The sequence below is a fragment of the Larus michahellis genome, chromosome 6 (genome assembly GCF_964199755.1).
Source record: "Larus michahellis chromosome 6, bLarMic1.1, whole genome shotgun sequence".
In the NCBI taxonomy this organism is placed as follows: domain Eukaryota; kingdom Metazoa; phylum Chordata; class Aves; order Charadriiformes; family Laridae; genus Larus; species Larus michahellis.
In genome coordinates, this window is record NC_133901.1 from 52,256,335 (window position 1) to 52,272,131 (window position 15,797).

The following is a 15,797-nucleotide window of genomic DNA, read 5'->3' on the forward strand; positions in this document are numbered from 1 at the left end:
CACTGACGTTAAGTGGTCCTAGTCTCTTGCTGTTGTAGATGGTAGCTGTTGGACCTTGTAAGGTCCGGGTTATAACCTGGTGAGCAGGTGGCTGTGGTGGCATCCTCACACAGCTTTCCACCCTAGTAACCAGTTACTATGACATCTCAGTGCGACAAGTATATCCTAAGATAGCCAGGGCTGCTTTTCTTTTGGGGCCATTGCTCTCCCTCCCTCTCTCCCTCATTTCCAAAGACTTGGACTATGAACAAAGGAAGTTTAGGCAAGCTGCCATAAAGAAACCAGGTATCTCTCTGACATGATAGCAAGTTAAAGAATTTTACATAAAGGTACTGCATAGGCAGTAGCAACTCAATACAGACACAATATAGGAAATCCATGCAGTAAAATAGTACAAACTGTTTGCAATTAGAAATATAAAATGAAAATGAGAATCAATGTGAGAAGAGTGAATAGCTGTTCAAATTTAAAGGTAAAGGTTGCTTTGAAAGATGCTAAAATGCATTTAACCTGGGAATTATGGCAGGAAATCTTTTCTACCTTACCTAAGTACAGAGTACAAATTTCATCTGAAGGGCAAAAGCCAATGGAAAGACCAATTCATTTTTGCCTGCTGAAGTTTCTTACAACTAGTGTTCCCTAGACTCTGCAACTTAAAGCCTTGCTAAAGCTTAACTGCCCATACTGGTTACCCATGCTGCTAACCTACAGCATGCACAATCATTTTATTCTATCTCTAGTGGTTATCATATGCTGTTTCCTATAAAAGAGGCCACAATTTAGCCTATGAAGAGAGTTCAGATTAGCCTGTATGGCTCTCAGAGCTTGTTATTTCTTGCAGTGTGTGAGCATGGGACAGAGGGTTTAATTTTTAGGGAATTAATCCCCTTGTGCAGAGTTTTGAGTTTTTTCCTTTACTTTTCAAGTCATATTTCAGACAACTGCAAATGAAACACATCAGGAAGCTGGGGCAGGGAGTCAGCTGGAACAGAAATTAGATTTCACGAGCTAAGCAGTAAAATGTGTTGGCTATCCTTTCTGCAATCTAACCAGTTCTGCGATCTTGATCTAAAAAATGAGTAACCAAAGTGTGGGCGTGTGTGTGTGTGTGACTATTAAGAGGGCCACACATTGCAGAGAGTGGAAAAGCTGTGCTCCTTGGACTGAGTGTCTTCAGTGAAAGAAAGAAGCCAAGTAAGGCATACTCCATAATAGAGCTTGAAAAAGAAAAAGCACAAGTGTGAAAACACTCCTTGGGTCCCTCAGCCACAAGAAAGTTGGAACCTTTGCTCCGTGTGTATCCCACAGCACACGAGTATTGTGAGTTACGGTTATGACCCATGTGAAAAACATCTCTGGTGTATTTGTGTGCCAAACAGAAGATCCACTTAGAAAGGTGAGTCCTAGAACCAAAGTTCTTCAGTGTTAATCAGTACTCCAATAGAGAGCTTCATCCACAGGATAATGCAGTGCTGGTGAACCTCAATTCATCCTGTGTGATACAAAGCCACTTTCAACTCTTAGGCTTCTTGACAGTCATATATAGCTTAACATGCTACTGTATGGAGTGATCAAGGAAGCACTGACATCCCAAGAGGTCAAAATGTATCTTTGGAATTGTAACTGGGAGAATAACTCAGAACCTTGATAGCTGTGGTTAAAAACACTGTTTTCATAATTTTTCCTTTTAAATGCAGCTTCTACATGGGAATTCACAAATGTCTTGGCATCCTTTCCTGCAGCCTTCGAGGGGTATGTAACATATATGTGCACATAAGGCTCTGGTATGCACTCCGTCCGTGATTTTTTTCCTCTTCAACAAAAAAAAATCAGAGATATTTGAGTTGAGTTTACATCCAGCTGATTCACACTGCTTGTATTCACCTTTGATCACTCCATCTCGTTGACTCATATCTATCCTCAATGTCCAGATATACAATCAATCTATGTATGTCATGTTTTATAACATGAGATGTCATGTATGTCATGTCATTTATAACAGTAGCTCAGGCAAGTGCTATTGCCTTGTTATGGGGAAAGTGCTCAAGCACATTTGTTTGCTTCATGGGTAATTTCACTGAATTCCTCGCTTGGGACACCTTTAGTGGGTTTGAGAACTTGCCAGTTCTTTTCTTTGTTAGTGCTTGCCCAGCTGGCTGCTGCTTCTGTAGCTGCTTCCCAGCTTCTTAGAAACGTCTTAGAAACTTGAGCTCACAGAGAGAGATGTTTGTGTTCAGTGAGAGGTATTTGGGAACTAATAGCAACAGCGCACAGAATGGATTAATCGAGTCTGAAAGCCACTTCTTCATGTGTCCAAGTGACAGGACATTGTGTCAGGTTTGCCATAGGAAATTCTTATATCCCTACCTAGTCCTGCACATGAGCAAGCAATGAATGCACTCTCTGTACAGTCCCACCAGAAGAAAAAGTCTGGGTAATGCTGAGTGCTAGCAGGCAGGGAGAGAGCGCGCAGTACGGCTTTGTGAGATATGTAGAGCTTTTCAATGATGGTTGATTTTTTAAACTGATGTTTTTTCTGTTTAGTGGTCAACAAAGGTTGCTGAGATAAATCCTATTCATTAAGCATTATATTTTTTTAAAATCTGATGCTTAGTCCTTCAGAAGGTGATAATATTACTCGTTGCTAAATCAAGTTAACCCAGAGGAAATGTGAGCAGCTGTTGGTTGTCCATCGCACTGCTTTTTGTAATGCAGGCGAAAGAAAGTGAGGCTTCCAGGACTCAGCTTTAGCCCTCCTTTAATCTCAAAGCCCCGCTGTGTATCATGGTGGACTCCTGGGAGCTAAAGCTGTTTTCTTGCTGATTTGCTCCTCCTTGTCTTTTCAGCATGGAGGAAGATGTCTGGAACAGGGAAACTGCCCCTGGGCCATTTGCTTTGCCTGTTTCAGTTGTGGCACGGATGAAGAGGAAGTATGGAGAGCTTTCTTCTGTTTGTCTGGTGAGAAGGCTTGTAGTAGTTGATCCTTTTTGGTATATGGCGATCAACTAGATGATATTTTCATATATCCTTCTTTCATTCCAGTTTCTGTGATTCTGTGACATTTGTGGCTTCTGCCTTTGCAATGCCATACCACCAACTCATGGTACATCAAGCTTATTAAGATTTATTAGAGGAAAGAAGTTTTGCCCGTTTCACATAAACAATTAATGCTATTGTGGTAATATTACAGTTGTTGTCTTTTTCCACATAGCACAAATTCATGTCTCTGTCTTCACAATAACCACTATAAATTATACATCACAGGGAATGAGATCAAGTTAGGAAAAGGCAGTCCTACATCTGTACAGGTATGCTTGGCAACTCATGCAAAATCTTTATCTTTTTTTTGCCTGATTGTAACATTGCTTTAGTGATCTTTTTGTGCTTCATAAATTAATGGGAAGGTGCAAGCTGCCATTCATGTAGTAAATAGCACTGGGGGGATCCCAGTGTTATTTTGCTTGTCGTCTTTTGCCACAATACACAACTCTGTAACCACATTTGGGGTTCTGATGGGTCTTGTAGGGTCAGTCCAGCCTCCTCCCACATTGTGAGTGAGAATGGAAGTTTTATAGGTCATGGGCCAGCTCAGTCTTCGGTCTAGAATACATTTCATATAAAAGAGTGAAATGAAACAGACAGATATGTACAAGTCGTGGAAAATATTTGGGAGTATTAGCTTTGTGGTGGCAGGTGTTTTTTCCTGGGATCTCAGAAAAACAACAATTCAGTCTACTAATACTTTATTTTTCAATTTAAATTTTAATTTCACAAACCTTCATTATAATCACACAAGAGACGACCCATCCGCCCAGTCATCAATAAACTCCATACCCACCACAGGAGACAATATGTATTGGGGCAAGAATACAGTAGATTATCATCTTCTGACAGAACCCCCACACTGTTTTATGTTTACCTTCACAAACAGGTCACAAAGAAACTGAAAATACAGAGGAGAGAGGTACCTCAAGCTGAGTCTGTGGAAACCCTGGAGTACGAGCATCTGTACACACCCTGACGCATCAGGATGTCAGGAGCCAGATAGGAACCTGAGCTAGGTGAGGTAGGTGCAGAGGAGAGCCTGTATCGTTTTGCACAAGGAAGTGTCTCCTTCACTATGCAATTGCCTGCTTTGTCTCTGTTTAGAGCTGGCTGTGGTGATTATAAAAGCACCGTACAATTTTCTTTTTTAAGCACGTTTCTCTCCATAAAGTATCTAGCAAATAGATCCAAGTGTTTCGGTCTCAACGGACTGGGAAATGACTGTCATTCAACCAGAGTTTTCATGAGCGTGGGAACTGGCAACTGTCTTCACTTGGCTAACGTGGAATGAAAGAGACCTTATAAGGTCGGGGTATGCTTGCCAGAGTGCTGACTAACGGGGAAATGTCAATGTCCTTGCAATCCATAACAGGTTTCAAAGTAAAGTTCTGCAGGATGGCTATTAAAAATATGAATAGCTCCATCCGGGCCAGACTTTCTCCTGCACACATGCGTTTTCCTGCAAGTAAAAAATAATAAAAAGTGAGGTGATAGTGGAGTATTTTGATGGCAACTTATTTTAACCACTGTTCCATGAAAGTTCAGGCATCTCAGAATGGTCAGGCAGCGCTGTAGCATTTTGAGGTAGCAAATGAATTAAACTAGGAGCTAAGTATCTAGAACAATGAGAGTGCTCAGTGGGCAAAGGCAATTGGGAGGCTTTGGTTTCTAATGTTCTGCTGCAGTTTGATGGTAAGTTTGGAAAGAGAGACGTTGCCTGGCTGAGTCCCACTTCATACATCTCTTCTTGTGAAATGCATTGGGGGAGCTTTTGTGATTGCTAAAAAAAGAAATAAACTGAAACTCTGGTACAGGGGTTAAAGCTGCCCAGAGGTGACTCTAGCAGATCACCAGACATCACTGTACAGGCCATGGTGATGGAGCCACTAAAATCTTCAAAGAGGTTCTAGGAGAAGATAGTCTAGGATCTGAAATAGAAAGAGGTCTTACCTGCAGAAAATGGCATGAAGTAGTCACTCTTTTTAAAGGTACCATTTGCATTCAGGAAATGTCCTGGGTCAAATTTTTCTGGATTTGGAAATTCTTTGCTGTCATGTAGGACGGGAGACAGCATAGGGAATATCATAGTGTCCTGAATTAACAGAGAGAAGAGAAGAAAGTTAACCAGTTTAAACCAGTTCAAAATGAGCATTTAATGAAGAAAAATGTGCGCTATTGGTACGGCAAAGATGTTTTTAAAATGAATTTTAATGGTAAGTCTGATTAGAGTATTTAATAGTGCTTCCAAATAAGTTAGAACTTCGACTGCTTACATTTATGTAAAAAAAAAAAAGCAAGCTCTGTGTTTCTCTTCACATAGAGGATGAAAAGTTTTTTTTTTCCTTTTTTCTTCAAATACAAGGGGTTGGACTCAATAACTTCCAGAACCCCTTCCAAACAAAATTATTCCAATTCTATATCACATTTCAGTGTTTGTGAAAATAAAATACAATGAATAGAAGACATCATTTTTTCCCAGAGATTATGACCTTTCTCGGACACAGTGGAACATACCTTCGGGATAAAATAGTCTCTAAACTTGGTGTCTTTGATCACACTATGTGGGACATTAAGTGGAAGGAAATCAATGAATCTCTGGATTTCATGGACCACAGCATCTGTGTAGGGCATCCGGTTCCGATCTGCCATGCAGGGGCTTCGGTCTCGGCCAATCACACAGTCAATCTCCTTTTGAATTTTCTCTGTTGGGAAATAAGTAGGTGTTGAATGGACAGGTCCCCCACCTGTTTGCCTAAACGTCTTCCCATATTTACATCAAAACTTTCTTTTAACACACCAGGAATATATGAATGTACTTAGTACTGGTATTTCTTTCCTATGAATAGAACTAAGACTAACACACATTTCCACACTGCAAATACATGTTTTCTTTGTCGGGCGACCATTGCCACAAGTGGTAGTGACAGGAATTGTCCAAGTTGATCCCATGACGTATTAAAAAGTTTTCAATTGTTTATTTCTATTTCTATTACCTACTATCTCTGGGTATTTCTGGAGAATCAGAAATCCATGTCTCAGTGTGATACTGGTGGTTCCTGTTCCCGCAAGGAACAAGTCGAGGGTGGTTCTGCTCAAGGTCTCAACGGTGAATTCTGAGTGACCATTCCCTTTCTCCTGGGGGAAGATTTGGCAGAATGTTTTGAATGACAAAGCTAAGCAGCTTGTTTAAAAAAATACCTATAATGTATGTTTTTAAACACATCTAACGTACTTTCAAAAATACGACAATAACTCTCCAGAACACCAGCATTTATGGTACTTTTACTAAATAATATTATGAACCTTTTTTAATATGGGAGGAGCACTGAATTATATCAGCCAGACTGGTCTTAGCTTTCCTAACTTTGGCTAGTGCTGTTAATTCTATATTTAAAAATCCTTGATAAGAAAATGGAGAGGATAGAACTAAGCTGATATACTAAGAAAAGAAAGTTCCCCTCTGTATTTTCAAAGGCCCGGTGCCCTGCCACAACTGAAAAGAAGCTGGGATTCAAGCAGTGATTTTCTTATAATCCAATAAATCTGTTGCTCTTACATTACCTGTTCCATTTTGTTAAGAAAAGCATCAATAAAATCTCGAGGACAAGTGGGATCCAGGGTTTCCTGGTGTTCCGCTATGATTTTGAAAGTAAATTTATCAACTTCTTCAATATTTTTTATCATTTTTTGATGAGGCCCAGGTAAATAGTCCATGACAGTGGGGATGAAATTGTATAGCTGTAAAAATAAAATGATGGAAAAGCATATTCTGATTAATGTGGATACAATAAAATGTTCCCCTAAATGTTACTATGAAAATGGGGCAATTAAAGACCTACTGTTCCAAAAGGGTTTATTATTCAACAGGATTTTAATGCCTTTTACTTTATGGTTTCACTATATTCAAGGATAGACTTCACTTGAGCAACTTTTGCAATTATATCCTTCTTTGGACATATAATCGCAATTCCATAAGGTAAGAAAAAACAACAGGAACTGGTTATTTAACTGCCTTTTTGGCTTTCAAAAAATTTCTCCAAATTTAGGAAAATCCACTCCAATTAAAAATTAATAATATGAATAAACATTAATAAAATATTACAATCATTAACAAATTTATTAATTAAATAAAACTCTACACACCTGTGTGTGTATAGAGTTCTGGAGCTTGTTATTTTCCTCTAGCAACTTTATTAAAGTTACAAATTTCTTGTCCTCATAGTCAAACCGATCCCCAAAGACGATGGAGCAGATGATGTTGGAAACAGCGTGGATTAGGAAGTTGCCAGGGTCGAAGGGTTGCTCTGCAACAAAAAAAACCAAACCCGGTGTCTTGCTTTCAGTATTTCAGGCATCATCCTCTCCTCTGACATTACAGGGAAGTTTTGCATTCTCTTGAGACCCAGTGTTTTGCACAGTTTGAAAGGATGGTGAAGGACTTATCCAATTTATTCTTCTCTACTTGCAGTGAATTAATTTCCTTGTTTGAATGGTTTAAGTATCTCTTTTGTCCTGTTCTCAGCAGAACACTGGTCTGAGTGGCTTGGTTCCTCTTCAGCTGACACACGCCTGTCTGTCTTATAGACTGTTACTTAGAAATGGCCTAAAGATTCCCACCAACACCCAATGAAACCATAAGGACTTTGCCCTAGCCATGTCTTTAGGTTATTGCACTCAGTTTATGAACTCTATTGGCGTAACCTCAGTTGTATAACCCTCTCCTATGGTTTCAGATGCCTGTAATCAAAGTCTAGTTTTGATAGCACAGCTGCATAAACTTCTGAGAACTACAGTGTGAGAAAACAGTGAGATTAGACCCAAGAAAGAAAGGAAAGGTATAATTGCAGACAGTGATAGGGTGCATCTTAAGGTTTCAAGAGAAGAAACAACAAGATGAAAAGGTATAAAATGCTAAAAGAAAACCAAGGAGTCAGAAAATGACAACTTGTCAGCACTGAGAATCAGCCTATTCCAAGGAGCAATGGCACCAACCCTTCTCTGCCTGACTGATGACTCCCTGGCCATTGAAGACTCAGCAGATGCCTCATCAGAGGTTGTGAGTATGTTAATGCTGAGCCTAGTAGATAACTACTCCTATCTGCTTGTATTTGCATTAAGAGTAAGTAATGGCTTTATACTGTTCAGTTGTATATATCTTGCTTGCAAAGCCTTTTAGTACGCAGTAAAAGGTGCTGTAAATAGGTGAGCCAGAGATGGAAGCGTGCAGCTCAGCATAGGAAATACAGCATTAGTGCGCTCATGAAAGGATAAAAGCAATGCAAGTGAGAGTGTTTTCTCTGATTTGTAGCAGGAATGTTTATCTATGAAGCCAGACTGAATTTTCTAGTGGCTCATGGGAAACAGCGTAGCTTCAGCATCCTTTTAGATCCATCTGCTTTTTCTCCTTTCCAGAACAAGCACATATTGAAGGCTGGCTGTGGAAAGGAAGCCTGTGGTCCAGGCTGGTACTGTGCCACTCTCAGGGGAAGTACTTACAAGTAACATTGTCTTATATACTACCAGAAAACGCATTTATAGGTTGAAACCAAGGGGGTTACTTTATGCCCTGCCCTCAAAAGCAGCTTATATTCCCTGTTCCCATTGCATGCCCCCACCAATACTGGGAGGTATTGTCTAGTGTTCAGATGGACTGAACCCAAACCTAAATATCTGTAAATGAGTTCTCTGGTCACCCACTTCTTCAAGATATTGAAGGATATCAGTATCTTGGCAGGATTCATGGCAGGTGCACATTGCTTGATTACCTGGCAGTGCCCAGCCCTGTCTCCATGGCTTGAATTCCACCAATCCTTTGGCTTCGAGGCCAAGCCATTCCCTTTGCCACTTCCTGTCTTGTTCCTCAAGCAGAACAGGTTAAAGGATGCTTTCCAACCCCAATCTCCTACATTTATCCTTCCGTACTGTCACAGTGCCTTTGACTGACCCACTCCCAACAGTGACAAATTTGCCTTTTGGAGCAGGGAGCAGAAACAGCAGCTGCATGGCCGCTTCCTGGGTCATAGATTTGGTGAAGCAACCCCATACCCCTCATTGTCTCATTGCAGACACACAGGGTACACCAGCAGGCACAAAGTCCATGTCCTACCACATGTGTTCCTGATCCTCTCCACCAGAAAATGAGCTTCCTCCTGGATTCGCTCCTCAACGCTCTTCTTCCCCATCCCAAAATCCCGCAGGGTGGTGAGTGCAAATCGTCGGAGCTGCCTCCAGGTCTCCCCATTGCTCGTCACAATGCCTGACAGAGGAAGGAAAAGAAGACCTCCATGAGGAAACATTTTTCCCCCCCTGAATGGGAGATACACAATAAGAACTCAACATGCAAAGACACCTCTATGTGGAGTTATACTGCAATTGCTATATTCCCAAAACCTTAACCTCTCTGCACTTCTGTAGGCGACAAATCTGATCCACCTGTCACAGCATTTTGAGTAAAACTGAGTTTATTTCCAGAATAAGAAAAATATATGTTAGGATGTAAATAAGAAAGTAACACTGGTACTGAATTGATCTTGGCCACAAGCACACGGCCTTTGCACTGACATAACTGCTCAAATGTTCTGCTATGCGCCTTCACACAGCAGATTGTTATTGACAATACCATTGATACTGTACTATAGTACCATGAAACAGGTACTATTTACCCAGATACGTGCCATACTGGGAACTGCCCTGGTGAATAAGCTCAGGGCCTAATCTTGAATGTGGTCCTTCCTGGGACAGCCTGTATTATCTTGTCTTTGTTGTGCTGTGGACTTTCCTTTTGCTGGTTCCTTAGCTGTTTGTGTGTTGTCAGTATTTTCAGAAATGGGAGAATGAACATAAGATGTTAGAGGCACATTTAAAAACAAAAATTTTAGCCAGAATTTGAAGCATGGTGAAAATAGAAAGGCAGTCAGTGAAGCCAACCTGGGACCTTAAACAGTTTTCCAGGGGTTCAATTTACTCAAAGGTCCAAGTATTGAGTTGAGCTTTTAGTCTTTTATTGCTGATTTGTATGCATGAAATTAGTAAGTGAAATCCACTATTCCCTCCTCCACTGCCATCTTGGCTGTGCTCCTAAAGCGTGGAAAGCATGAGCTCGGTATGATAACATTACCAGGGACATACCTGTGCCTTGGAAGAGTTTTTTAAACAGTGGTAGATTGCCTCTTCCGCTGAAGACATCTGCCTGATCAACCAGAGCTTCTTTCACAACATCATAGCCATGCAGCACCACAACCTTTTGTGGGCCTAAATATATTGTGAAGACAGGACCATACTTCTTGCTGAGCTGTAGGAAAGAGGAACACAAAGAGCAACATGTTTGAATGTTAATCAAGTGAAAAGAAGTTTGTAGCAGAGGGGTCTGAGGGGTGATATGCCATTGTCCTAGCATCGCTGAGACATGGCGTTGATTAGCAGCATTGCAGAGACCTTTCAACTATGAATTATAGCCAGAGAAGAGGGAATTATACTAGAAATAGGAGATAGATAGGAATAGAAATGGTGACGTGTCGAGTCCAACTTCCAGAAAATAAAATAGTTCTTCATAGGGCTGGAAAAACATTCTGGAATGTCTTTCTACAGGGCACAGTGGATAACAGTTTACATGGGCCCAAAAAGCAATTATGTACACTTATGCAAGCCAGTGCCTGAAGGGCTTTTGAGCATAAACATCCCACAGTTGTCTCTAGAAACCTCCTGGGCCACAGATCTCTGGAAACTGGATGAGTATCTCAGCAGAGAGTCACTGCCTCCCTGCACTAATCACGTACTCTTTCCTGGGCATCTGCTTTTGGCTACAACTGCAGAAGGATTCCTGGGCTACTTGGTCTGACCTGGAACACTTCTTGTCACATTCACTTTTTGAAAACAAGCTAGATATAGTCCCAGGTTTTTTTATAGCGGGAAACTGCATCACCTAGTGCTCTGAAACAAAGCAGGATGCCTGAGTTTGCTCGTGATTCTCAATATTCACAAGCACTGAGGAAAAAAGGAGCTCATATGGGTATGTGTGCATCTGATGACGCACACAGTGATGTCAGCCAGCACCACGATGTTGCTCTGAAGAACCCAGTGACACACCCTCCCTTCCCATCCATCTGCCACCCTCCTGTCACAAGCCCCTACGGACAGGGCACTCCAGCTGAACTCCCTCCACCTACCCCTTCCCAGGCCTGGCAACACACAGGTTCTGTCTGACAGATGCATGACATTAGCCAGGGGAGGGAATGAACACACTTCACCTCCAAACTTTTTTGCTTCAACCCCTTCACTCTCTACTTCCACGCCCAGGAGACCCTACCTATCTGCTAGGGAACAGAGGCAGCAAAATGGAGCAGACTCCTTCCCAAAAAAGGGCCAGGCCATGTTTCCAGTGTTGTGAGGAGTTGGGCACAGGAGGAGTATAGTGAATATTGCAACAGCATCAGTGCCTTGATTGCAAATCCACTGCAAATTACAGTACTGCTGTGAGGTCAGCACAGGATGCATCATTAGTATAATTATTGCAAATATATAGACTTAGACTTGCAATATATAGGCTTAGATATATAGATTATTGCAATATATAGACTTCAGAAGCATGTCTTTCTGGGAAACCTTTTGCTTCTGTTTGAGTCTGACATTTGGTCGATGCAAATTAAGCTCGTCAATTAAACTGAGACAGTCTGAACCATACTTGGTTCTATATGCAATGGAGAAAACATAAGAAAGAGGGATACCTTCTTCAAGCTTTCAGGCAAGTTCCACAGGTTCAGCTGGAATATGTTTCCAACAATGGGGAGTGTGATGGGACCAGGAGGCTGCTTCTCTTTTTGCGATATGCTTCTCCATGTGGCAAAGAGAAGAAGGCATGAGATGCAGACCAGCAGGAAAATAGTGGTCGTTCCCAGGAGCTCCATCGTGGGCTGAGGAAGAGAAGTCAAATGTCAGAAGAGCCTGATGTTGGACCTGTAAACCCATGCTTATTTATATGCTGTGATACCAAAGCACATGGATGAAATTAGCCAATAGTGCCTCCCTAATCCTACTGAGGTATGAGATTACTTATTAATCTTCTCGAGATAAGAATGAACAAACAAAGGGATGAACTCCTTGTTTGCATACTGATTTTTTTCCCTCTCCAGCTTGTGTTCTTTTGCATAATCATTCATGTAGGACTAAAGAAACCAAGTTCAAATGCTGTCAAAAAAACTCAAAATGCGGAAATATTTACAGCCTAGCTGCTATCTATATGCTTAAACTCTTGCTGATTGCCCTCACGCATAGATTGACATCTGCCAGCCCCTCTAGTGTCTGAGCACAGTGGCAGGAGGTGGTGTGGCTGAAAAGGGGCATCACTCCAAGTTCTCCCTTGTCATTTCACCTCCATTTCTGGAATGAAATTATGTAATTGTACCCAAGTCACACATGCAGGTTTTGAGGAATACACTCAACTCACCCTCATCTGACATTTTAACCAGACAAACCATACTATCTACAGCATTTGCATGGTCATGGGTTCTCCCCAGACCACAAATCCCTGCAGTTACCTGCAGTGTCCTTTCTGATGTTTCTAGAAACTAGTTGAAGGTGTGAAGATCCATGAAAGGTAAAGGATTTTCATGCATCACCCTGAACAGAGCTTAACAGAATGATTGGTTTAATTAATATTGAGTATTTAATACAATGTAAAATCTTAAATTTACTATTATGCTTCCCACTCCTCCTCCCCACAGAAATCAAAAACCCTACAAATAGGATGAGAACTGTATGTGTTTTCTGGCAAAGAAGTAGAGCAGAACAGTTATTCAGTCACCTGAGACCAAAGAGCTGATACCAGGACTCCAGTGTCAAATCTTGTCTGTACATCATACATAGTGTCTGTAAAGCACTAACCATCTACTGTAAACACTGTACTCATGCTCCTACAGCCCCTTGGGTCTAATGAGCCTCCCCCACTGTTCCCCCACTTTCCACTCATTCCCCAACTGCATGGCATGGCATTAGGCCGTATATTTCCTTTTTATGTGACTTTACGTAGGGAGATACTGCCTCTCTCTCGGAGCACATTGGAACATGGAAGGAAGATGACTAAGGCAAGTCAGGGAAGCTTGGAGGAAACATCGGTGTACAAGGGGATGTGAAAGGGGCTACGCCTTCAGCAGACACTCGGGCTTGCTGGATGGATGATGTCTTCCTAAAACTAGGTATGGGAAGGAGTCTTTCCTAAACTACACACATAATTACTGAATAGGATAGCTCAGGTTTCAGGAAACCTGGAGTGCGCAAACCAGCGAAGTGGGTACAAGGTGGGAAAAAGGAATTTATTAGGTGCAAAAATTATACTTATTTTCTGACAGTGCTTAAGTGTGAAGAGCGTGAATTACTCTTTGGTTATTAAGGCTAAGGAATGTTACTAAACCTGGCTTTTGTGAATCATATAATTGGCCTAAAGTACTGTTAATTCAGACCCAGTGAAGCCTCAGTAGCAAAACAAATAAGCAAGGGAAGAGACCATGGGGTGTAGAGAATGGAAGCTGATAACTGCAGCTTAAGGAAGGGGTTGGGAACATCATTGGAATAAAAAACCAATTAGTTTCACCACTGAAGGAAGTCTCAGTGTAACAAGAGACATGAAATTCCTCTTAAACTCACTCTGAATGAGAATCAGTGCCAAAGGATAGTATTTTCATTACCTCTGATTAACAAAGGTCAGATATTTCCTATCTATGAAACTGGTGCTCAACAGTGCACTGTTGCCAAACAATGCAGTGGATAACGCTGGTAAGAAGAACGGAGTGGGTCAAACGGAGTTGCTCTGTACCAAAATCTTCCTGGACAGCTCTGTTTCAAACAGTTTGCTATTTTTTTTCTTCTTTTTTTTCCTTCTTTTTTTTTTTCTCTCTCTTTTTTTCTTTCTTTTTTTTTTTTTTCCTTCTGTTGTTGAGGAGCTTTGTATTTTACAGTCTCACATCCCCAGCAGGGGTAAGAAGTCCCTATTTCTATGCTTCCTGGGTAGGTCTTGCCCCACAGAAGAACCCCTTCCCCATCACTCCATAGGCTCTGGTCACACTCTGACCACTTTCTCGCTCTTCGCCTCAGACACACAGGATCTCTCTCCAGCACCTATTGATAGTGGGTGAGCATAAATGGGTGTCAGTGTCCTCTGGCAGTGCCTATTTCTCTCCACAGACCAGAAAGGGAGCTCATCCGGACTTTCAGGCAACTAATGTCAGATGAGACAGATCCCATCCAAATGACCGCATCAGGGACCATTTCAGTTCCTCTGTGCCAGTGAAACAGGCTCTGCCACCTGCCAACACTCAGCCCGTCCCATTACACCTTTTGAGATACATAACCAAAATGATACTGACCTCTTAGGTGGTGTGACACTGGAAGTAAGCGTTAAAACTGATATATTCTTATATATCCTATATATAGATATTCTTTTATATACATACAAAAAAGCCTTTTATTTTTCTTTCAGGTTATGGGCTATGAAAAGCATTTTCTTTCCTGCACCAACTCATTGGCATAGAACTTGGGTCCACATTGGTTCAATCAGTTCTTGAGTGCTCGTATCTGCCCTTTCATGTGTACAAAAATAGCCGGCTATACTGTGAACAGCAGACTTTGTTTTCTACTGAGCTGTCAAAATGGGATTTAAAGGATGGGCAGATTTTATCTTTAGCCCAATTAGCTGAGGACAAGCAGATTCTACAGCAGCAAGGAAAGAAACATTTCCCACCTAAATTTAGATATTAAAAAGGTAGGTCTACAAATCAGCTAGTCTCCCGTTAGTGGAGAAACACTAACGCTTCCAGAGAACAGGTCGTCTGACTTTTCTTATACTCCTATTTTAGTGTGAAATGAGTCAGTCACTGAAGAAATTTACTTGTGCCTCTTGACTATGAAGGGACCTCAGGAGACATACAGATTTACACCTCTGATTGATTGCTAGGGATCTGTTTTGAGGCAGATGACTCTGATTCCCTGCACATCCCTCCTGATCCTAATGATGTTCTTTATCAGCAACAAATTCTACATATTCTGTTACAATGGGCACTGCTCTGAATACTGCACACCAAGGGTATTTAAAATCAGTAGTGGACAGACGAATGAAATTGAGAGGAGCCTTCTAGGCCGTGTCTGGAGACATGATTATATTGCTGAGAACACTCAGTTTTATTGCCATCCAGGAAAAACTAAAGTTGTTTGCGTTTTTGTTTTCTTTACTTTTGCAGATAAGGTGCCTTGTGTTCCACTACTGGCAGCGCTAAGGATGAACAACTGCTGTGAAGCCTAATGCGCTGGAAAAGCAGGGCTTTGCTCGCAGCATGGCTCCCACATCTGGACACGGATTTTTTTTATTATTTGTCTAATTACTTGCATAACCCCTGAAGTATTTCAAAATGATGTTGGGATAAAGCCAGAACTGCTTGAAGGGATCCATGAGTTTCACTGGAAAGAGATTTGACTGCCAAAGGTCTTGTATCACCACCGATGACAGAAAGACAGGAATTATTTGAGTATAAAAGACCCATCCTGAGACAGTTCACATTCACAAGATGCACCTGAAAGACTCTGTTTCCTTCCAAGCGGGGTATGAAAGCAGATGCTGAGGCCTCTGGTCTTGTTATGAAATGGCACCAAGCAAAACACCACTGTATGAACCGAACTTTTGAAATCCAGGCCTTCCTCTCAATATCTTCTGGAGGCTGTGGCTTTGCTGGACCTGCCTACTGGCATGTATGGGCTGCCTCCTGGGA

The 15,797-nt window shown here is 41.5% G+C and overlaps 1 protein-coding gene across 1 annotated transcript; it reads right to left on the reverse strand.

Moving 5' to 3' along the window:
* Nucleotides 1-3,108: 3,108 nt before the first annotated feature.
* LOC141745433 (cytochrome P450 2H1-like) lies at nucleotides 3,109-11,987 on the reverse strand. The gene is made up of 9 exons (XM_074593172.1): nucleotides 11,769-11,987; nucleotides 10,174-10,336; nucleotides 9,152-9,301; nucleotides 7,189-7,349; nucleotides 6,607-6,783; nucleotides 6,039-6,180; nucleotides 5,560-5,747; nucleotides 4,996-5,137; nucleotides 3,109-4,504 (listed from the first exon to the last, which is right to left on the reverse strand). The coding sequence occupies exons 1-9, from the start codon at nucleotides 11,946-11,948 to the stop codon at nucleotides 4,323-4,325; spliced, it is 1,485 nt and encodes a 494-aa protein (XP_074449273.1). The 5' UTR covers nucleotides 11,949-11,987; the 3' UTR covers nucleotides 3,109-4,322.
* Nucleotides 11,988-15,797: the final 3,810 nt, after the last annotated feature.

Coding starts and splice junctions, on each gene's coding strand:
- LOC141745433 (XM_074593172.1), bottom strand. CDS start 11,948: ATGGAGCTCCTGGGAACGACCACTATTTTCCTGCTGGTCTGCATCTCA. Junction 6,784..7,188: donor AGAACTCTATACACACACAG/GTGTGTAGAGTT, acceptor TTATTTTTACAG/CTATACAATTTCATCCCCAC. Junction 4,505..4,995: donor CTTCATGCCATTTTCTGCAG/GTAAGACCTCTT, acceptor TTTTACTTGCAG/GAAAACGCATGTGTGCAGGA.